Source organism: Manis javanica, chromosome 10 (assembly GCF_040802235.1).
Source record: "Manis javanica isolate MJ-LG chromosome 10, MJ_LKY, whole genome shotgun sequence".
NCBI lineage: Eukaryota > Metazoa > Chordata > Mammalia > Pholidota > Manidae > Manis > Manis javanica.
The window spans coordinates 48,515,697-48,539,725 of record NC_133165.1 but is presented as its reverse complement, the minus strand read 5'-3'; the positions used below and the strand labels follow the sequence as shown (position 1 = coordinate 48,539,725).

At 43.5% G+C, this 24,029-nt stretch overlaps 1 protein-coding gene across 2 annotated transcripts in view; it reads left to right on the top strand.

Moving 5' to 3' along the window:
- HS3ST4 (heparan sulfate-glucosamine 3-sulfotransferase 4) overlaps positions 1-6,148 on the top strand; it is a 384,757-nt gene extending 378,609 nt beyond the window's left edge. Inside the window, exon 2 of one of the 2 annotated variants that reach the window (XM_036992587.2) lies at positions 4,167-6,148. In XM_036992587.2, coding sequence (XP_036848482.1) covers positions 4,167-4,803 — 637 coding nt within the window. In that variant the 3' untranslated portion in view covers positions 4,804-6,148. The remainder of the gene's footprint in view (positions 1-4,166) is intronic. The other variant, XM_036992590.2, reaches the window with a different exon arrangement.
- Positions 6,149-24,029: the final 17,881 nt, after the last annotated feature.

Sequence of the window (24,029 nt, the reverse complement as noted above, 5' to 3'; positions counted from 1 at the left end):
TGGGGACACAAACGTGAAGGGAAACGTTGCCCTTGGCTTTGAGGAACTAGAATAGCCATGAAAGACATGGGAACAAATCACATTAGGACATTATTCTAAGCTCTGTAATACAGGTAGTTAGCAAGGGAATCAAAAGCAGGTAGTGGAAATCTTTGTGACTGCATTTTTAAAAATGTCTGCACATCCAGCATCGAAGAACCTTTCCTATTCAGGATAACTGCCCAGATAGGCAACAGAAAGGTCCCACCTTCTAGTGGCAAAGGTAACGAGAGTCAGACATTCCTCCTCCCTACTCCTTGTCAGGGACTAAGAACACATGACTCAAATGTCCGCCTCCAACTTGGGTCTCTCTTGAATTTCAGACACCTGCATCCAGATAATTAATCAATACTTCCACTTGAGTATGTATCTCATATTACAAGTCAAGCCTCAGACTCTGTCTTCCCCTGAAACCTGCTTCTTTCCCCTTGTGCACCACCTCAGTAAACTGCACTACTGATGAACCATTAGCTCAGGCCAGCAATCTTGGAGTCATCTACAACTCCTCTCTCTCTCTCTCTCTCTCTCTCTCTCTCTCTCTCTCTCTCTCTCTCTCTTTCTCACACAGACATACCACCCATCATCATAAAGGAAGAGGGTAGGGGTAGAGGTAGTTGCTGGATGGAGGGCCAGGTGAGAGAATAAGGGTTGAGAAAAGGCAGATTAGGGCAACAAAACCAATCACAGTGAAATCCTTACCTTAGGACAGGAGAGTAATGGCTTGTCCTTCATCCATTCATTCAACAAATATTCATGGAGCACCTGCTAGGTGCCAGTTTCTGGTGTTAGCCCCTGAAACCGGTACTGAACTACTTGTGCTTGGCCAGTGAGCTAAGAAATCAGTGACGTACTCTGTCAGTGAGACCTTGAAAAATATCTGTAGGTTCTGAGTCTGTTTTCTTCTCTGCAAAATTGGAATAGTAACAAGACTACTGTTCACAGTAACAATACTTGTTCTATTAATTTGAAAAGTTATTTATGTGATGTTACAAAGAGCTCTACATTTATCAGATGTGGGAGTTAGACTGGAAGCTCTAACCATTTATGGAAGTGAACATTATGGAATGAATGAATTTATAACTGATTTGGAATCAGTTCGGGGGAAAGAAACTGCTACTTCTTAGAATTTGAGCAACTACTGGACAGCTCACTGGCAAAAGTCCTGGGTAACTCATGGCACAGCAGTTGTCTCCTGACTCAATGAGATGGTCTTACCATGTGTGCCCCAAATGCAGGAACTCCCCTAAGTTACATGGGTTGATTCCCCTGTAGCATGATGATCAAAGCCTCAACTTTGGCTCTTCTGATCCCCTCTGCCTCTCCAGTACCTTCCCCAGCACACCTCCTCTCACTCCTTTCACTGAGCACTGAGCACTGAGCTAGGCACACACTTACTCTCATCACACACTGGCTTATAGGTTGGGTACCATTTCATCCTGCAATGCTTTGGATAAAAGACTCAAGATCTGCCAAGATCTTGACAGGCTGCAGCAGTTAGACAAAGCAAAGGAGATGAATCTGAAGGGGCTTCAATGGAAAGACAAACAGAGGTCTAGAAAGCGAATAGCAGAGAACAGAGGGGAAGAAAACCCCACAGCTGCTCTTGTGCTAAAGAAAAATGCAAAAACAACAACAAAAAGAACAAGCAAAAATACATCCAAGGAAGTAAAATCTGGAAAAGGCCATGTAAAAATATCTATCTCCAGGTATTTTTTGCATCTATATTTATTTAATATGGTTGTTATATGACATGAGCTCCAGAATAAGAGACTATATCTCTCCAATTGAAATAAAAGTAGGACATGAACATCTTCCATAAACTCAGGCTGATCTAATAGCAGCCCCATCACTTGTCACCAGCCTTCAGATCAGGAGGTGTGGTTTATGAGATTGGCTTGAATCAGAATATGCTTTTTTTCTTCTAGATCAGCTTCTCAGTTTCCATGTTCTTCAGCTTTTCCATTTGGTCAAATTAAATTTTATTTTTTCCTTGTGCTTCTCTATGAATTACTGTGATGGTGAGCTCGTGCACCTGGCCTAAGTTTAAAGTTATCTGGCATTACATGGGCAGGATGAGAACTGATTTACCTGCAGTATCACATTTGATCTTCATTACACTCCGTAAGAGAGTGATTCTTACTAACCTATTTTTTAGATGAGATAATTGAGTTTGAAAGTGGGTTAAGTGATTTCATAGAGGTGACATGGGTAGTCAGAACCTTAAATCATGCATATCTGACTCCAAATGAAAGAGTTAAAGCTGGGGAGAGCCAAACAGGCACAGAAACATGAAGAAATTCAAAATGCTTTGGAGAATGTGTTAGTTGAGACAAGTGTGATTATGGCCAAGGCTATTGGTTTGCCCTGAAAACTCTGTGCTGCCCAACAACTTCACTCCAACAACATTTAACTCTATGTGAATTTCTCTACCAGGCATATTCCTCTTGCTTAATAGAAGTGCTTGCTGAGAAAGCTCAAAACCCAGTAGCAATTAATTATTGACAGAGCATGTGAATTAGAGATAAAAGAAGTCATTCTTTCTCTACACATGCGATAGTAAATTAATTTAATTATGGAAGGGGAAGCTAAGGGATCTTCGTCTGTATTAAGTTTTATTAGCTGAGATATTTAAAAGCATGTCATCCTAACAAAGAGGACTTGTGTAATCCTAAATGTACCACTTTGGTGCAAGGCTCAGAAGTGAATAGACTTAATGGAGCACATGGTGGCAGATGGTCTGCTGTACTGACAGGTATTGAACAGGTTTATCGCCAATTAACTTCAGTCTACATATGCCTATTGCAAATTAATTGTATAATAGGATCCTGAGCCACATTTTATCACTGATAGGCTTGCCACAGTGGGACTGGGGACAAAGTGCATCAAACTCCTTTAATAACTTGAAGCTCCCAAATAAGAAATGGCCACTCTGTGGGTGAACATGGATGAATGGAAGGCGGGGTTTTGCAGAAGCAACCTTGGGAAGAGACTTGGACCCTGGTGTGGGATCTATCACTGGCTCACTGGGCAATCTGGGGAGCAAAGAAAGAAGAAATCCTATAGAACAAGACTATGCTAGGTGCTTAGAACCATAAAGGGACATATAGTTAAAAAGGACTTCCAAGTGTTTATCACTGACTGATATTTGCTGTTTTGTTTTCAAGGAACTTGAGGAAAGTTTTAGGATTTTACAGATGGGGATAATAAGGCTCGAAAATATGGTTCAGCTTGCTGAGGTCACAAAGCCTGCCTGATTCCCTGTGTTTGAACTCCAGTTTTCACATTTGCATGAGGCCTTTGGACCAGGTCAGGGGTCAGCACACTCTTTCTTAAAGGGCCAGATAGTAAATATGTTTGTCTTTGTGGGTCACAGGGTCTCTGTTGCAACTACTCAATTCTGCTACTGGCTACTGTAGTGCGAAAGCACCCCAGACAGTATGTTAAAGAATGAGTCTGGCTGTGTTCCAATCAAAGTTTATTTATGAGCATTGAAATGTGAATTTCATATAATTTTCATGCATCACAAAATGTTATTCTTATTATTCTGGGGATTTTCCAACCATTTAATGATTAAAAATCATGCTTAGCTACAGACCAGGCCATGCAAAAATGAGAGGCGGTGGTAGTCTGCCAACCCCTGGACTAGATAATCTTTGAGGTCTTGTTGAGCTCAAGCATATTTTGAAAGCCACAACAGTAATAATATCCTTGATTTATTAAGCTCTTACATATGCCAGATTCTGTGCTAAATGCTTCACAGGCATTATCTCCCTTAATCCCTACACTACAGTATGAAGTAGGTGCTATCATTATTTCCATTTCAGAGATTATAAAACTAATACATAGAGAAATTAAGAGCACATCTAGGCTGATAAGGGAACAGCAAGTTAAACCCAGGTGTATAAGATTCCCAAGAATTAATTCATATGCCATATGCTGCTTTTTCTGATAATACTACAATCAGAACTATAGTGGGACATACAGTTACAAAGAACTTCCAAGTGTTTATCAATGAATGCTATTTGGTAGCCCCCCACTGGGCTATTTATATCAAACTTTTCATGCAAAAACATTAAAACTTTTCTGGATAGGGCTAACCCCCATTTTTCCTTTCCTCCCTTTTCTAGGAATGTAATGCCTAAGACTTTGGATGGGCAGATAACCATGGAGAAGACGCCAAGTTACTTTGTGACAAATGAGGCTCCCAGGCGCATCCATTCCATGGCCAAGGACATCAAACTAATTGTGGTGGTGCGAAACCCCGTGACCAGGGCCATCTCCGACTACACCCAGACTCTGTCAAAGAAACCTGAGATCCCCACCTTTGAGGTGCTGGCCTTCAAAAACCGGACCCTCGGGCTGATCGATGCCTCCTGGAGTGCCATTCGAATAGGCATCTATGCGCTGCACCTGGAAAACTGGCTCCAGTATTTCCCCCTCTCTCAGATCCTCTTTGTCAGCGGTGAGAGACTCATTGTGGACCCTGCCGGGGAGATGGCCAAAGTACAGGATTTTCTAGGCCTCAAGCGTGTTGTGACTGAAAAACACTTCTATTTCAACAAAACCAAGGGGTTCCCTTGCCTCAAGAAGCCAGAAGACAGCAGTGCCCCAAGGTGCTTAGGCAAGAGCAAGGGTAGGACTCACCCCCGCATCGACCCGGATGTGATCCACAGACTGCGGAAATTCTACAAACCCTTCAACATGATGTTTTACCAAATGACTGGTCAGGATTTCCAGTGGGAACAGGAGGAGGGGGACAAATGAGGCTAGAGCTGTGGAGGGAAGGCTAGTGAATAGCTGTGGGGGTTCCCAGCTGAGTCCTGAATTCCCAGGGTCTGCAGCCTCAGCCTGGCTGGAGTGCCAAGCAGATCTCCTCCTTTGTCCCGTCAGGATTGCTTCCAACACCATTGGCTTAGGCAAAGGGATGGATCCCATGGCATCCTTACGGAGGACCCAGGCCTGCCTGGGCAGCGGCATCTGGTCAACCAGATGGCCACCAGGAACCACTGCTAATTCTTGTCTTCTGCTGGTTAATAGAGTCTGAGGACAGGATGAATAGCTGTCAAGGTTAGAGATAGTGCCATGAATATTTGTTTGAGTGATAAAAAGAGTGCAAGGTCTACTTTTGGGCTGCTCTTGCTTTATGTTGGGTAACCTGAGTTTGAGCCCAGTATCTGGCACAGCCCCCTGCTATAGAAACTCTGCTTTGGCATTTCTGCAGAATGCTCATTGTGGCTGAGTGCTGCAGGACTCCTAGGGAGCAAGGTCCTCCCTCTAAAGTCTCATCCCACAGCCCATTAGCTTCCTCCCTCCCCACCTCAAGAAGGCAGAGGCATGCACATTCCTCACCAAAAAACACTAACAGCCCTGGAAGCCTTCTTTGTAAGAACCCTCAAAGTGGGGTTGGGTCTCTCTTCACGAGCATCTGGGGCTGTGGAGAAGCTTAGCATATGCTCTCGTGTTGGAATCAGGCCCACGAGGCTGCTCACCAAGCAGTGTGATTGCAGCTGAGTTGGGAGTCTTGAGGTTGATAAAGATGAATGGCATATCTGGGTGTGAAAAAAGAAAGTCAGTCCCCTTGGTGAGAGGTCTCTATACCTGAACACCTTAGCACCATGGTTCTGAGCATTTCAGTGGGCTCTATCCCATAGAGTCCCCAGAGGGGCAAGGACCAGAAAACTGGCATGTCTTTTGTTATGAATAACCCTTAGCAATGCAGTGAACGGGAGTTAGCCACCATTCTTCTCTTTGCCCTGCCATCTCCCTGTGACGGTCATCTCATGCTTCACTTACTCTCTGCAGAGATGGCACATATTGGCAGTGACAAGAGGGCTGATCCAGCTTATGGGGGTGGGGGAGGGCAAGGGCTCTCTACAGACACCCCATCAAGGGCTGCTGAATAAAGTGTCCCTTCCCATTAGTTTGATTCAATTAAAATGCAGCATTTGACATAAAGCACTTGTTCACAGATCTCCAAACCCAGGAACTGTTCTAGTAAAATTGGAAATATGTATGAGTGGGGGGATTTAAATCTGTTCAGCTGTTATTAAACTGTCATTTATCTCGCTAACTGAAAACTGTGTTGTTATAAAGCTTAATGCAACCTGATTAATGGATTTTGATGGCGTGTTTGTGTTGGTCACGTGCAACCCCATCCCTATCCTGGAATTCTGGGAGTATCCCTTCTCTGGGATAGCCAGAGAGACCCAGATAGTCTTCCAGGGGATTCTGTCTATAGGGCCAGATGACTCTTGAAATAGCACAAAGGAAGTGGCTCCTGAAAGGGGTGCAGCTTCCCCTATTTAAATCAATTCTTGCAAGGAATGGATTTATATGTCAGATTCAGAAACAACCTTACAAATAATTCTTTCCCAGATCCGAAAGTGGTCATTGAGCTGAAGGCAATATATAGACACACACACACACACACACACACACACACATATATATATACCTTCACTCCCAAAGCAAAAGAACATATAGATAAAAATGCACACACGTGCACACACACACACACCCCTACAAATACACCTGTTTGAAGGAAGAAAATGCATGTTCATTCAGAACTGTGTATTGTGGGCTGGCTGACTCGGGGCCTTGTTTTACAAGACAGAGCAAGGAGTGGATCTAGTTAGACTTTGACATCAGCTGTGGGGTTTTTCCAACTACCACTTCCTGAGCTCCATTCCAGACTTCTTGAGGAATCAAAATCTCTAGAGTGGGGCAAGCATTGTCCTTTCAAAACTAGTGTCACGGAGTCTAGGATTGCAAGTAGCTGGAGGAAAGTCTCACCTGTGTGTGTCCTTGTACTCACATCTTCCTTCCCACCCTGCTCTTACGGCTTTACGCAGAGCATTTCCAAAAGAAGTGACCCCCAGGGTTTTATGGCTTTCTTGAAGGAACATGGTCTCTTTTTCGCTCTTTTTTTTTTTTGAGTTCAGTGGGAACTAGGTAAGGCTTAGTCAGCCAAAGGAGTATCTGGTTGTAAGAAAGCTTTAAAGATATTTTTCTACCAGCTAAGAATGCCCGTTACTCTAATCTGCCTTCATCTCTTCTGTCCTGGGTGGACATCCATTGACTCAGCCCCTCAATCATACCTACGCTCCATTTTCCATCTCTCTGGCTGTCTACCTGTCCCCATCAACTCAGAGCATCAAGACCTTATGTGTGCTTAAAAAGAAACCCAGTAAGTGTGTGTCCTCACATAAATATGACAAGCAAATCCATTTTTAATATGGTTAGTGGATGATTAATAAGCCATTTCCACCTGGGAAATAAAAATGGGGAATCCCTGTTAAAGTATTTATACACCCTTGCATATAAGAGCAGGCTAAGATTCTCCAGGGAAAAAACGGAGAAGCCTAAGCCTTTTAAGCTTGAGGATTTTCATTTTAAGGGTCTGTTTGTCGATATGGTTGAAAGCTCATGGTTCTGAAACAAAATGCAAACTTGACATGTTTAAGTTCTATTTTCTGTAGTGTCTACTCTAGTTTGATCCGTGTTGCTCTGGGACTAAGCCATGTCCCCTTTTTCAGTGGGGAAACTTGACAAAGGAATTATTTCCTATCCAGAAAAGCTGTATCAACCTGCTAAAGTAGAGTCAGGTTAATAATACTTCAATCCTACTTGAATGTGAGCATTGCAACTCACAGGAGATTAAGTTTTGTATTTGATTTCAATTAGCAAAGCATAAATTATATTTAATTTTCTATTCCCCACCCTTCCCTTGAATGGATGACTCACAGCTCTGGAAAGACTGCAGTGTGTGGTTCAGAAAAGAGAAAAGGAGAAATCATCCTTCCCAAAAGTGCTGCTGTCCTTGCTCCTGTAGTCATCTCTTCTGGCCAGGAACAGTCTGTACCTGCATGGACGGGATGGAAGCCCTGACCTTGCTGCTTAGACCTACCAGCTCAAAACACAACAGCAATAATAACAAAAACATTCAGCAGCCCCATTTATCTTTGACTATATGAAAACCACAACTTCAGTGGAGTAAAGATGTGTTCACTCATGCAGAATTCTTGCAAACTTCAGGAGCATTTCAGATCAAAGTTTTAAGCTTTAGCACAGTGTGGCCAGCTCAGTCCCATGGTACTAGGAGTCCTGATCTGTGCCTTCTTTAAAACCTCAATCCCTTTCTTCCTGTTTGTTGTCTTCTCCCTTCCCATTGAACCACCCCCCACCTCCCTATTCCCCAAGAAAACTTCTGCCTCACTGCTGTCATAGGAGTATCTGGTTGTAAGAAAGCTTTAAAGATATTTTTCATAGGAGTATCTGGTTGTAAAAGAGGTAGCTGGGTTTTATCCTTGCCTCTATTGTGTCTTGGACAAGTAGCATGAGTCATCTAAGCCTTGGTTTTCATATCTCTAAAATGGGAATATTTAATCCCTACTGTGCCTACCACTCCAGAGCTTTTGTGACAATCCAAGCAAATTAATAGATGGAAGACATTTGAAAATAGTAATGTGCTTCAATGACACAATGGATAATAATAATGATCATGAAGAAGAAGAAGATGAAGGAGGAGGAGAAGGGAGGAGGTCCCCAGCACCTTCATAGTGCTCCAAGGGTATGTTTTTCCTCAGACTGGACAATTATGAGCCTGCTAAGAGAAAGTGAACCACCGCTGAGTTTGCTCAGAGTTAAATCCAAAAGGAAAGCTCTCTCCAGCTCATATAGGACTCGCTGCATTTTGGGCATATAAATATAACGCTTTCTGCCTACCCAGGTAGAAAGTTGTAAGAAAGCTTCCCCTTCTCACAAATACAAGTTCTCTTCACTCCAGCCTTTCCCTTGCTTCCCACTCAAGGTTCTTTCTGATAAAATAAGGCACCAGAGCTCATTCACACAGAGCCACAAAGATCCTCTTGAGATGGAAATGAGGATGAAATTTTCAAGCTTCTGTGCTATGAATTCAGTGGCTGGAGCTCTGGCTTCTAAACATTGATGTGGAAGACCCAAAAGCTTCTCAACAAGGGCAGGTGCTTGTTCTCAAATGTTTCTGGAAGTAAGATGGAGTGAGGGGATCAACTCACTTTGTTTGGCAAATTGGAATGGGGAGACATGAGTTCATAGGGTTTCTAGCTTCTTAAGCAGGTAGGGATGTATCATTTTCAGATATAAGAGGTACATGAAATCACTGTTTTAAATTGTGAAAATATCTTATGATGAGGTAACAATAGGGTACCATCTGTCATCAAGGCAGGAGATAAAGGCCAAAAAAATGTATGAAATGTGTGTTCACTGATGGAAAATGGACAGGAGTCTCTAGTCTCCCTGGATATAGGAGAACAGCACTGCTCTATAGTCAATCATATTTCATTCAGGCTGTATTCCACAAATATGTACAGAGTGACCAAGCAGCAATTGGAAGAGAAATCAGAGAGAGAAGAGTGCTATAGGAACGTGAGGCTGGGCCAAAGGACTGGAAAGACCCCTGTGGCTTTACAGACCACACCCACCAGCATTTTGCCTTATCCCAAGTCATAAGACTGTTATGCTCCAGAGTTAGACTAAAGCACAAAGAGGTAGATACTAACAAAATAAAAGATACACAAAACATAAGATTGGGTAGCTAAGGAGGCTATTAGAGATTCAGGGATAAATATAAATATGATGGACTTTGCTATCAAGGATAATCTTTTTCCAGAAGGGAAGCTGCTGTCTCTTTTCTTTTAGTGACCATAGCCAAGCTGCCAATTGGAAACAAATCTTTCAGAGACCACTCCCACCCCACCACCTACTGCTTCCTTGGCACTGTCTCAAGGTGGAAGTAGGACCTTCCTCCCTTAGCTGTCAACTACTTGTTGATTCATATTATCAAGAAGGAAACAGCAAACCAATAGAAATACAACTTTTCTGAAAATATGCTAAAATCAATAATAGTTCAAATGAAATTGCACACATTCCCATAAATCAGATTAGAAGATAATGTAGACTTGTCCACTAGGTCATGCATGGTCAACAAGTCTTATCCCCATATTTTGTAGATGGGGACTCTGGTAGCTTGGGAATTTAAGGGACTGCCCCAAAGTTCCACAGCAATGTGGTGACAGAAATAAACTCACAGCACAGGTTGCTGCAATGTGGACAGTGAGGGAGAGATATGCCAGGACAGCCTGTCCCAAGTAATAGCAGTAAACATGATTCCAAAGAGTATTTTCAGCATCTTTCGTCTAAGCCCAGGGAAGGTCAGTTTGAATAGCTCTGATCCCATCTAATCATGCTGGACCATTGGAAAAGGATGATTGGGAAACAGGAAACTAGTGACCAGTCAAGAAGTCATCCATGAGGCCATGGTACACTGGAGCTTGAACAGTCTTTTGTGTTTGGGGTTCAGAAATATCTTCATCACAAATCTTTCTGGCTCTGAGTGGACCCATAACACCCTGTTGCTGTGATAATTATGGGGCCTAAGTAGGACTGGATACGAAGCCTGGAGCCCATTTGGGTTAATGCCTCTCACTCTGGCCAGTCTCAAGCATCCTGCACTAGTCCTTCATCCAAGATAAAAGGAAGATCTACATTCACCCTGAGACCCAGAGCAGCAGACAAGTCTTTTGTCAGCCACCTGGCCCCAGGAAATACCTCGTAGCAGGCTTCCTGAATATCCTGCTTGAACAGCTTATTTCCTTAATTCCTTTCTTGTTCTTCATTCTTGTCATCCGGCACCCACGTATCTCATTATCTCTACTGAGAGAAGCCTCCCCTTACAGAGATGTCAGATGATCTATTCCATGTGCCTTGAGAGCCTGGGTCCTGTAGCACTTCTTCAGATCAGGCTATTCTGAGAAAAAAGGCAATGGAAAGTCAGGGAGAACATTTAGGGGTGCTCTTGAACTAGAAAAGGTTGATGCAAGAATCCAGGTGCAGGCAAATTGCAGGAATTTGGTGTGAAGAACCCTCAAAGTTCATGCCCTATGTCTTCATTTTATAGATGCAAAATTAGGCTCTCTTAAGGTAACACTGAAGAACCAGGCTTCTAATCTGGATCTACTGAGTTTAGCCTAGTGCACTTACTATTACCCTCACCTTAGAAGGTTAAGGACACATAAGATAGGTAACACACAGAGATTAAGGAGACAGACCAAGAGTATCTAGAAGCATCTTTGACTAACAAATTGTTCTCAGGAATGGGATGTTTCTGCAAATGCTAGTAGGGAGACTTTTTCAGAAGCAGGGACTGAGTTTATGCTTGACTCTCAGTGTGCCCCTGACTTGCCTCATCTGAGTGCAGTCCGACCTTACCTGATGGTGTCTCCAAAGTCAGAGGCCCCACCTTCTGAGATGCTAACCATGCTTGACTGAGAGGGTTCTTCCAAACACCTTTCTTTGCAAAAGGTGCAAAAAAAACCCCAACCACCTTTGAGTGGACACAGATCTTCTGTGTTTGACCAGTACATTTAACTTTCCACTGTCCTTTGCCAACTCTACATGCAAGCTGATAACCAGGAGAGGACGCTTGGATAAGCAGCAAGGTGAAGTCCCAAAGAGGCCATTGGGAATCATCTCTATCTGGAAAAAATCAGATTAGACACAGGAAGGAAATTTTAGGTAGTAATGATTGTTAAAGCAAATCAAGTAGGCTGAGACATCCCCAACATTTATTCCATTCTGTCACTTGTTGGACAGCATTTATGTACCACAGCTGGGCTAGGTATTATTGAAAAGTTGTAAATAAGACATTCCATTACCTGTCCTCCTGAAGCTTTAATGGGAAAAGGATGCCATCTGTCTGGAAAGGAACAAGAGCAATACAGCCAATGAGCAAGATTGGATAGGATGGTTTCCCAGAGGACATTAAGTTCTGGAATTTTATTATTAAAGGGACCTAGGCTATAGAAGATACTAGGTATCTCCTTCCTTAAAGTCTCAGCTTGAGGAATGTGTTCATAGTAAGCTTTTTGAAAATTAATAGCTTTCTTTTTTTTAGCCTCTCTCTACCTGGAAGAAACAAAATGTGCTGGAAAAGTGGTAATGAGATGAGCTGGAATTGCAGGATTAGGCTGGAACCAGGTTAGAAAATGGCAAATTGTGGTTCTGGAAGGGTTGTGAGAGAGCCCATCTCTTCATGGACAGTGGGTCCGCAGAGGCGAAAATGGGGTGAAACATGGCAGACTTCACATGGCTCTGTGCTGGAGGGAAGGACTAGCTCTCCTTCCCCTAAAAGGTTCCAAGATGCCTCGATGGCCCTGGCAAATGCCCCTCTGCCAGTATTTGCAGCTTGATGACACAGTCTCTGTAACAAAGGATATTTCCACTTAAATATGTATGTCTTTAGGGCTTGAACTTGTGACAGGGTTTGTCTCTAAGATCACGGCAACAACGGACAATAAAAACATCTACAATAAATGTAAGAAAAAAAAAACTAGTATATCTTCTTTCTTATCACTCACTGGAAAAGCAATATTTGGCAACCATCTTGGCTCCTTCCATCCCAAAAGGAAAGGGCAGGTAACATTTGAGATGAGGGCAACAGATTGCACTGCGGCTTTGCTGATCAAAGGCAAGCCTTTCCGACGGGGCAGGAGATAGCCTCTTCTCTGTCATTTAAGGAAGAAAAGACTTATTAGTTTCTTAGTTTTTATCCCAGCAAGAAGGCTTATACCTTTGCCAGGGGACAGGTTCTGCTTTTGGGAATGCTGGAGAGAAGGGCCTTGGAAATAGGGCTGTCCTTCCCCTGTCCATCCTGTTGAGAGGAAAGAGAAAGCAAAAAATAAAATGGGAACTGTTTATGCCAGAGGCAGCAAGTGTGAGGACTGAGTCTAAATCCCAGACTCCCAGACCGGTCCCCAGGCCAGGACGGATCCCCTCGTCCATCTGTTCTGCTCTGGTGCTCTTGGCAGAGAATGCAGATTGGGGTCACCATAAATTTCTGCTTTCTAACCTCAGCGAAGCCCTGAGCATTCTGCTGTTCATTTCTTTTATTTGTCCCTGGGCAGCTCTTTTTTTTCCCAGGCCCCCTGTATTTGTTTCCGAGATTTCCACCTCTTTGCAAGCTTTCCATCCCTGTCCAGCTGCCCTCCCCTTCAAGGGAGAGGCTTCAGGGAGAAAACAGAGCGCGTCTCTCCCTGCCTCTTGCTGGACTTGCGTTCCCTCATCAGTCAGAGGGAGACAGCGATGGTGCTGCCTCCCAGGACAGGGTGAGGACTGAGAGGACACATGCAAGCAGCTTAAGGGAGGCACCAGCAAAGAGAAAGAGCTCAATAGGCTTGCTATTATAGTCATGATTGTAGATTTTAAAAATTACTAGTCATGTCTAGTATTCTTTACCTTAATGCCTCCACCCATGTCTCATTTCCCACATTTGCCTTGGATCCCTAACTCCTAACCCCCAGGATAATGCACTTCATTCATTCATCCTCTTCTTAACTGTCCTTACACTTCATGTTAGTCCAAACAAACCATCCCATCATTAATTTAAGGGTAAAAGAAAACTTCCTGTCTGTAGCACTTTTGAAAATACCATCCAGTGTCCCACCTTCACAGCTGAAGTTTTGGGAAGTAGATTCTACCCTTTCTGGATTCTCTCACTGACTTTCCTCTTCTTACACCCCTGCATCCTGGTGTTTGCTCCTAAAAGTCTAAAGAAATGCTTGGCAAGGTCACAATGATGCTGCAATTGCCAAATACAGAGGCTGTTCTCAGCCTCCATTGACCAGGTCTCTCTGGCACTGGATGCTGTTGGCCGGGCCCTTGCCCCACGAAGCTCTCCTGCTCATCTCCTTATGGTTCTCCTCTCTCATGCTTCCCCCACATCTGTTCTCTTCCTACCTCTGCTTCAGAGACTCCTCCTCCTCTTTTGTTCCCCCAGCTAACGATGGAGTTTGCTCTCCTTGGCCCATTGCTCATGATAATGGATGTTCTGGGTGGCCTCATTCACTCCCATGGTTCCAACAAAAAGTCATAAGCTAGCCCCCAAATCTATACTTCAATGTCTGTAACTCCTATGATAGATGCTGTAGATAGTCTATTTTCCTTTTCCTTCATAACAAAACCCTGGTTTTTCCTGGTAAGGGGTGGCAATATGCGTGTCCAAAATGGACTTCTTCCTCAAACCAACGAATGAATGTTAGGGTCTAGGACTCCAGGATTTCTCAGAGAACAAGACACACGGACACCGAGAAGAAAATCCAAGCAAAGTTTTTATTCAGCCAGCAAGCTGGGGTCGACAGCACCTCCCCTGACACGCAGGCCGAGTCCGAGCTGCCGACCCCGAAGCAACTTTGGGTACTGATTATATAGGATCTTCACAGCAGTTACACTAAAGCCCGCGCAGTTCTACAACTAATAGGTTTAAAACACACTCTATATTGTAACCAATGGGAAACATTGTAACCTTTTTAGGGACCGGGCCAGTTGCCTGCCCGCTTCAATTGTTATCTCTTGCTTACCCAAGCATGTCTATGTGACTTATCACAGGTTACAGCCCCAGGCGTTCCCAGGCTGTTGCCCACTTCTAGTTATCTAACTTAGGGTAGGCGCATTTCTCAGAAGCCTCGGGTAATTTACACAAGAAAAGACTGGGTGGCTCTCGCTCTAGGCAGTCAGGTTAAGTGTCATTAGTTCTTTTTCCTGACTCTTGATGCTCTCTGCACTCCGTTACATGAACATTGACCAGTCCAAGCAGTTATGCTCGTTCAATTCCCCTATGCCAGGAAACCTGCGATCCTCTTATGGCCAATGGGGCCTGAGCCATAAGAGGATCAGCTCAAGGCTCTTGAGAAATATAATCTTTAAAGATTGAAAAAAAAAACAGGGTGGCCAGTGATAAGAGGAGAGGAATCCATTTTTCCTCCTTTTGAATGCTGTTGTGTAAGGATGACAGACTTACAGATGTGGCAGTTATATTGTGACCACGAGGGCAAAAACATAGCCAACACTGAGGATGTCAGAGCAGGACTGATGAAAAGAGGCTGACTGTGCTGGAATTGTTGATCCGCTGAATCACGCACCCTTTAACTATCTACCTCCAAGCTGTTTGTCAAGTGAAGGAAGAAACATCTTTATTGCTTAAGACACTGTAATTGTGTATAATGTTTTGCATATTAAAGCATTCTAAATTACAAGCCACTTAGGGTCCACAAGACAAGAAAGAGAATGCATAGATGAGTCCAGTGGCCTCAGGATTTGGGGAAATCACTATGACCTCATGATGTTAACTGGAATCATGCGGTCAGTCAAGGGTACATCAGAACTTTATTAAAGGGGCAGACGCATGGACTCTGCCCTGTTTTTCATATCACAATGCACTTTCTCATTCCCTCTAATACCATAAAAAGCCACATTTCATACCATATCTTTGGATCCTGTATCTTTTTAGCACTACCAAGATTGAGAAAGTTACAGATTCCTTTTCTTCTCAAATTCAGGGAGCTAACATACCCCTTCAAATCTATAGATTGCTTTCTTCCAAAGTACGGAGTCTAAGTTCATTAATCCTATTAAATATCAGATTGTAAACAACCACCCTTCAGATAACTCCCAGAGATTCTATCTTAAGGACAAATATTGAGAATAGTAATATTTAATATCTTTTGAGTAATCATGTATAAATGCTTCTAAACTTCTGAGCAGTATTCAGATAATTGATCACTCATTCATCCCTGCCACACCTTCCTTACCTGGCTTCCTAACACCCACTTTCCATATTTCCCCTTGACACCATGGGCTGTTCTTCACTCACACTCACTGGTTACCCCTCATTTTCTAGGGGTTAGTCTTTCTTTATCTGCATTTACTCCAGGTGATCTCATACATTCTCATAGTTTTAAACCCCATCTCTATGCCAGTGACTCCTAATCTCAAATTTTTAGTGCAGATCTCTGTCTTGAACACCAAATTCTTACATCAAACTACCTTTGGCTTGTCCATTTGGCAGTATAGAGGCTGTCTCAATCTTAATATATCTAAATCAAAGTCCAGATGTTCTGATTTACCCATATCTGTTCCTCCTAATGTCTGGCCCTCTACGTTAAATGGCTTCTCTGTCTTTCCAAGTCAAAAACCTCTATGCATTTTTTTCTCTTATACCCTGCAAATAATCAAAAAGCAAATATATCCAGAATTCATTAACCCCTCATCACCTCCACTTAGGACAGTCAGGTTTGGCAAATAACTGTAATATATATTTGAACTCAGCATTTATGTTTTTCATACATGGTCTTCTGAGGTTTCCCCAGAAATGGTCTCCTTTCCACAAGCCTTTCTTATTCATAATCTGTTCTGCATCTGTTCTGCAACTAACCATGTTAACTGACAAGGGAAACTGATTATATCACCCCCTTACAAATAAACTGCTTGTGACTCCTATATCAGTCACTTCTTTAACTGAAAATGACAGACAGCACAGCTCAAACAAGATTAAGGACTGAGGTAATTTACTGGCTCATGTAACTGAAATTTCCAAAAGGCTTAAGGTATAGCTGCATCCAGGACTTTAATAATATCAACAAATGTGCTCTTTTTCAATCCCCTTTCCTTCATGCCCCCTGTCTTGCAATATTTTGCCTTCACTGGTCTCTTTTCACATAAGAGTCATCATTTTCAGATTCTTCTCACGTGCTAGTATTACTATGGCTGTTTGCAATCCAGTCTACACCACTCTTAACAGTTCCACAGAAAACATATTATCCTGAGAGCTCTGTCAAATATGGGTCACACGGTCACTCAGGAACCAATCTCTGTGGCCGAAAATCTAAAGCACTCTCATAGTCTGACTTAAGTCACACCTGGGGACCAGGTAGAGCCAGCCCCTGTCCTTATTCTGGGGAAACATAATAACTGAATGAGGGACAGTGATTCCGAAATAAGATGTTGGGAAACCAATAAAATGTTTTTCATGGTTCCCTACTGCCTACATGACAGATTCTTCATTCCTCAGCTTAGCACATGAGGGTTTTTACAATCACTCCCCAAACCATCCCTCCAGCCTTCTCCATGGAGACTATTCTATACTTAACGCTCCTGTCACACGGGTTTGTCATCATCTCCTACATGTTTTGCTGTACCCTGTATTTGTTATGTCTTTTCTACAGCAGTCCTTTTTTTCCTGCAAAACAATAGTCATGCTTACCTGATGGAAATGTTCCTTCCATGATTCTCTGGCTGAATTGGTTGTTCTAGCCTCTGCACTTTACATTCTCTATGATGCCACTTAAGACCCTGCAATCCATTTCTCTGAGCCATTGTTTTACACTAGAATGTGAGCTCCTGAGTGTAGGGATGTCCCACTCATCTGTGTTCCACTGATGCCTAGTTTCAGGATTGATATAGTTAACAGTCAACAAAAAGATGAATGGGTGGTTTAATGAATGAATACATATGTTATTTAGTGAGGAGAGAACCAGGCAAAGAGTCTACAATCTTCATTTGAGCCCACTTCCCCAGTATCTGCTCTTTAACCTTGAAAAAGTTGTTCATCTTCTCTTAATCTCTCTTTTCTACCTGTTGCTTCTTTATCCACTGAGCTTACTGATCCCTTATGAAGCACTAAAGTGATGAATAAATGAAAGAGAAGATCTATTCACATATCCACTGTCTGTTTTGCCAGGCTGTGATGAGCATCTGACTTTTGATCTGAAAACATCATTAAGGATTTCAAGAGCTAAGGTAAACAGTCCAAGAAAGACAATTTTCTCTCCTGCAGGAATGCTGTGGAGACTGCAGCCCTCAATGCTCCTTTTAGCAATTTATCATCATGGAGATAATCCCACCTTTATGTCTGACTACATGCTACCAGTTCATAGAGCTTTCCCTTCATTTCAGGCTGGTGTTCACTGACTACGTACTAAGGGCCAAGAGCTGTTTCTCTACCTAAAGTGATCTTCTGCCAGATGGCTGCATGACTGTCAAATGACTACACCTTTTAAAATCACAACTCCTACTCTGGAACACTAGCCTCTAATTTTAGTTCGTAGCACATCTCAGTGCATTGTTACAGTACAGAAAATATCACGTCATGTGCTCAATTGCTGCCTCTCTGTCTCCTCCACTAGAATGTAACCCCCAGAGGCCAGAGACCCTCTGGCCTGTGGTACACCACTCTGTCCTGAGCTCCTGGAACAGTGCTTCACATACAGTAAGTGCTCAATCAGTACTCTCCAAGTGGATAAAGAAATACGAAGCACCTTACATGGATTATTTTACTCAATTTTACCCAACAGCCCCATAAGATAGGCACCAATATTGTTCCATTGTATAGACAAGGGAACTGAGGCCCAGAGGGATTAAAGCCACTTAATTAGTTGGTGGCAGAGCCAGGACTCCACTTCACCCCAGGGTCTGGTAAGGCATTTTCCCTTTGGGGGAATCTCTGAGCTTTGCTAGGAAAGCAGTGATGGGATTTTATATTCTTCGCAAGTACATAGTGGGACGTTTTCCCAATGTGGGAGCCAGCCATTCTGTCATGGTGGAGACCATGGAGGAAAAAGATTTACTGAGCTATTGCTGGACTGAAAAAAATGAGTTACAGAACTGACATTTTAACTCTGCAGGCTGAAGGTTACAAATTGCTTTCCCATCTGTGATGTCACTTGACTCTGAGTTAGATTCTGATTCCCATTTTGCAGAAAAAGAAACAAAAGATAGAGAGGGTAAGTGATCTGTCCCAGAGGAAGTTTTCCAACTCAATCTAGTTTTTTCCCCCCTCCTTGTCACCCCAGGCAGTGAGCAGCTTACACCCACATGGGGAGCATGCAGGAAGAACAGGGGCTCATACCAAGAACTCTGATGCCCAGAGTACACAAGGCTCTTGGTCATTTTTGCTAGAATGAAACTTCTTGAAAAGACAGTTACTCAACTTGCTGGGCAAAGCCCATTCCATTTAAAGAGTTTCTACTCCTTGAAAATGGTCATAAATCTTTGTATCCCATCTAACCAGAGAGGCTGTTCCTCATGGATAGCTATTGATGCTAAGGACGATCTTCAGATTACCACCGGCCCCCAATTGAAGGCCTTATTCTAGCTAAACACTCTGGATTCTTGATCTTATGAAGTACTTTGTGGCCACTTCTTACCCAGAGGGAAATGATAACATCTTCTCAGAGAGGACTTTATTAGACCATGGGGAAATGGCTTAAATAATCTGTTGCTGGACTCCACTACACTCTTAAAACAATTCATTCCTACAATGTCAAAAATTGAAGTAAAGTATAATAAAAGGGATACTGAGGACACATTTTTTGTTGAGCAGTTCAAACATTTGTAGAGTGCATAGTTGTGGATAAAATGAGAATTCCTGTGGCCAGGATTCTCACCCGGCCCTGGTTGACTAGCTCACTGCACACCTGTGGGCAATACATGGCTATTGACTCTATATAAAGAGCCCCACCCAATGCTCTGGGTGTGACATGGTGACAGGGTTGCAAGGCTGCAGGAGAGCAGAGCAGAGGCTGGAGTGGTGGCAGCGTCCAGGACAGAGGCCCAGAGGATGGCTGTGAGGGACAACTGTGCAGAGAGGCCCAGAGGACAGTTGTGTGGGATGGCCGTGCAGAGAGGCCCAGAGGATGGGCTGTGTAGGACGGCTGTGCAGGCAGAGACGCCCAGAGGACGGCTGTGTGGGCAGAGGGGCCCAGAGGCAGACACCGGCTTGCTGCATACAGACTCCCTCTGAGTGAAGGGAATTTTAGTGACTGACCTACCACCTGGAAATAAAGTTGGGTATCACCCTTTCACCCCAAGAACGTTTTGCTGTCAATTTCCTTGGTCACATTGAATCCATAGTGAACTTGCCCAGGGCTGAAACCCATTGGCAAGACAATAGTATTCATCCTCAGACCAAATTCAGTTTGGAGAACTCATTTACTTGGTTTGCTCAAGTATATTGCTCTCAGGTGGAAGTAGAATGCCTGTAGGCAGGGTGTGGGACACTACCTCACCCCAATACTTGCAAATCCTTAGAGTTTTCTATCAGCCTGCTTTATGATAATGTGACTCTACAAGCTTCAAGATTTAACAACACAGAGTTTTGATGAAGTTACAGGATGAGTTTTCTAGGCCCTATACCTCATATTTTTGCAACATTCACACTTAATAATAGGAAGAGAGACAATAACACATAGAATCTCCATAGCATCTTCCAATTTTTGCTCCCGGAGCATTATTTTCTCTTGTTATCTTATTTGCTGCTCACGGTGTCCTTGTAAGACATTGCATCTTAAACCCAAGAAATGGTTAAAACATAAGAAACACCTGAAAACTTATTAAAACACAAAGGTCTGGTCCACACCTGCAGAGATTCTCTTTCAGCAGTTTTGATTCTGCATTTCTAGCAAGTTTTAAGGATGCTACAGCTGCTGCTGGTCCATGGATCACACTTTCAGTAGCAGGCAGGGGAAGGGTGATCTCACCCATTTCACAGATACAGAAACCGGTTATCATCTACAGACCATTTGGAAACACATTGAGAGTCTCTGTACTGTAAACAGTAGGCACTCATTTCCCTGCCAGCCATGAACAGAGGGATCCAGAAAGAGACATGCAAGCAAATTTTTTAGGAAATCTTTAGTAAAATCTTTAATAAATTAATTTCTATCACTCCATTTCTTCCTGTAGCCCTGGGCTAGTTGGGGAGGGAGGGAGAGGTGAGATAATGTGCTGTAATGAATATTTGCACACGCTGATTACAGAAGGATGTATTTAGCCTAATTAGAAAACAATTTTCTTCTCTACTCCCACTGCTAAGGTTAAGAACTCCCAAGGTCAAAGCTAAGCTATCCCAGACTGCCTTCCTACAACTCTCCCCTGGTATTGATTAAGGATAATTTACTGCAGATTCAAATGGGAGACTGGAGGGTGGGGAATGATGGTGGAGGAGAAGAATAGGACTAGATTCCAACAGATGAAAATAGCTAATCACACAATTTTTTAAAAACATATATATCTCTTTAGAGGATCCATGTCGACTTGCATTTTGGGCAGATGATTTCACAACATGTTGTACTGTGGTGCCTGATAAAACCACTGAAAAAACTTTTATCTACAAAATGAGGACGTAGTGAACTATAAAATTGCTAATTATTTTCTAGTAAATTTGCTTTTAAATAACTTTTGACATCAATTACAGGCACCATTAAGCACCATTCAGCACTGGGTGTATTTACCAAACAAGGGCAGGACATTGCTGATTTCTGTCCCCTCTGTAGGGCCTCAGCATCTAATTCTGCCCTTCCCCCGGCTCCCCTCCCCCAAGCATGCCTCACAGACTCCGCATTAGTATCGAAAGCTGAACTCAAACTGCTAAGGAATGGCAGATTGTTTCCACTTCAAGTGTCAGTGCCCAATCAAGCCCCAGGTATCTTAGATGAAGGTCACTTTAGGGGAAGATTTTCACGCTAATTGTCAGTTTCAGGTACATTTGCCAGCCCAATGTTTCTCTATCTTTGATGCATTTTTGAGTTACCTAGCTTGAAAAGCAAAAAGCAACAGAGAAACTTTATTCCAGGGCTCTCCTTCAGATCCATTACACAGGAGCCTTAAAAAAATATATAGCCCAAGTGTTTTAAATGGGCACGCAAGGGTTTCAACAGCAGCCTCAGCCACCCGCAGCTGCAGACTGCCCAGACCAGCAGGCAGCGCATCACCTCCCTCCTTCCTCTTGTCTCGGGAGCCTCTAGTCAGCTGGGGTAAAGGATTAACTGGCAAGTCAGAGCCAGCATGCTGTAACTGTGGGATCTTCTCCGGTGAGTTTCTACCTGCAAGGTTTGGGGAGCTTTATAACTGTTTATTTGCAATACCCCTTTCATAGTGTAATTGCACATGTCATGGGTCAGACAGGCCTCTGTTCTAGACCCAGCTTTCTGTGGAATCGTGGGCAAACTCAAGTCCCTCAGCTATCAAACAGGGGTAGAGGGCTGTGTCTTGACAATGGGTTTCAACGGCCAAGTTCGCTATGGGTTCAATGTGATAAAAGAAAATGACAGCAAACGTTCCTTGGGGTGAAAGGGTTGGGGGTAACTCCGGGTGGTAGGTGGAGCACTAGCGTCTCTGCCTCCGCCCAGACCACTGGGCCGAGCTCTCTATATAGTGATACAGGTAACAAAAATTATCAATAATAGCTATTGCCTAAAAGTGTGGAAGTGGTAGCCTAGCGACAGGCCAGTTACATCATCAGGTGGTTTTAGTTCAGTGAGGATCCTGGCCATAGGAGCCTCAACTTCCCCACAGTCTGGTATAAGGGTGCACGCATCAGCTTTGGCACAGAGCTTCACAGTATACGCTCTGGGCTGATGCCTTTGGGATCTTAGCTGGACTCTGCCACTTACTGGCTGTGTCATTTGGCCTCAGTGTTGGGTAACTCATCTTAGTTACCTCGTCAGATTGTTGGGAAGTTAAATAAATGACAATACGGAAAGATGCCTGGAGCCCTGAAAAAGGGCTCAATCCGTGGTAGCTCCAGGGAAAACAGACCAAATAGCTAATCCATAGTTCCTCTTTACTTTCGGGTTTCCACAGAAAAGGCAACTTGTGTCAATGCTTCTGAAAGTATAAGGAGAGCTTCCACCCATCATTCTTCTTGTAATTGATGAGCACATGACACGCACTGGGCAACGTTTGCTGGTAAGTTAGGTCACCGCTCACATATACTGGTGTCTCTTGGTATGTGTGACCTATCTCTGCTTAGAAGAACTGAAGGAGATGAAGGCAAATTCTGGCGCGCTACGACCCCCACACCCCTTAAGACCCAATCACCAACGCAGAACACACCCTACCCCTACTCCTTAAAACCACGCTTCCTCACCCGCGAGCTGCTGCTCCCTCTCTCTGGGGGCAGCCACTTTCTCTTTCAGATAATAAAATCTCTTGCGTGGGCCCTGTCTTCTGAGTCGTTCTGGGTAAGGAGGGCTGTGGCTAGATACCCTTTCAGGAGATAGCTTTTTTCTCCAGCTTCTTTCCATTCAACTATGGGTCAACTCTGGGTCAGCTGTACAGAACAACATCACCCCAAAGCATGGGAAGTAGAATTGGAAACCTACCTCTGGGGTCAGGTCCAAACCATGCTTCCCAGGTGGCCCCCACCTCTGTGGAGGGGAGGGGTCAAGGAGGGATTTGGGTATTAATAAAGCTGATGGCTGTGCTCTCACTTGGCTATTAGTTTCTTTGTTTTCTTTAATCAGACCCTGGAGCAGGGTTGAAGTGAGTCATAAGTATTATAATCCATCCTAGCAAGTTAATTCCATTTTTCTCTCCATTCCGTTGACTTAATCCATAGGATAGTGATTGAGTGTAGGTGTCTCCTGTTAGGGCTGATCAATTCCCCTGCCTAATACACCAGTTCTCAGTTTTTGCATCAGAACCCACTTGGACTCCCATGCATTGGACGTTTGGTTACCATGCACGTGAGGGGCGTGGTGGACTGGGGAAGAAGGGGACACTTGCTGTGCATCTGGCCCACAGTATTTCATGGTCACTTGGCTTCCATTGTGCCATGCCTTGGCTGCTGACTTCCCATGCCATTCTGGCATAGGACTTGGATGTTTGCTCTTAGACATGGTGCCTGGACCAGCTACTGTGATCTGTGAGAGTAACATATCATCTGTCCCTTCACCCAGACTCTGCTTCTTTCCATGTTTATCCTCACTGCAGAAGCCTTTCCATTTCTTAAATATAACTGTTTCCAAATTTTCTAGAAATTTGGGTGGGAGTTGTCTGGGCTTGGCTGGGTTAGCTCTTTGGTATAGAGATGATATCAAGTCTTCATAATACAATAAGATCATATGAATTTCTCTATGTAACTATAAAATGAACTGCCAGTGCTTTGGTTGTGAGCTCAGTGGTGTGAGCAAGTGCTTAGGGCCAGCGAGTGGGATGTTGTAGTGAATTCTCCCCTACAGGGTGGGTATCCTAGGGCAAGCAGCTATGAAAGGAGAGGCCTAGAAGACTGTTTTTTTAATTGTAACATTTTCTCCCACTAATAATAATAAAATCAACATAATAGCAGTATGGGGAGTTTGGAAAACAAAAAAATAACTTCCTTAAATACCAACCTCTAA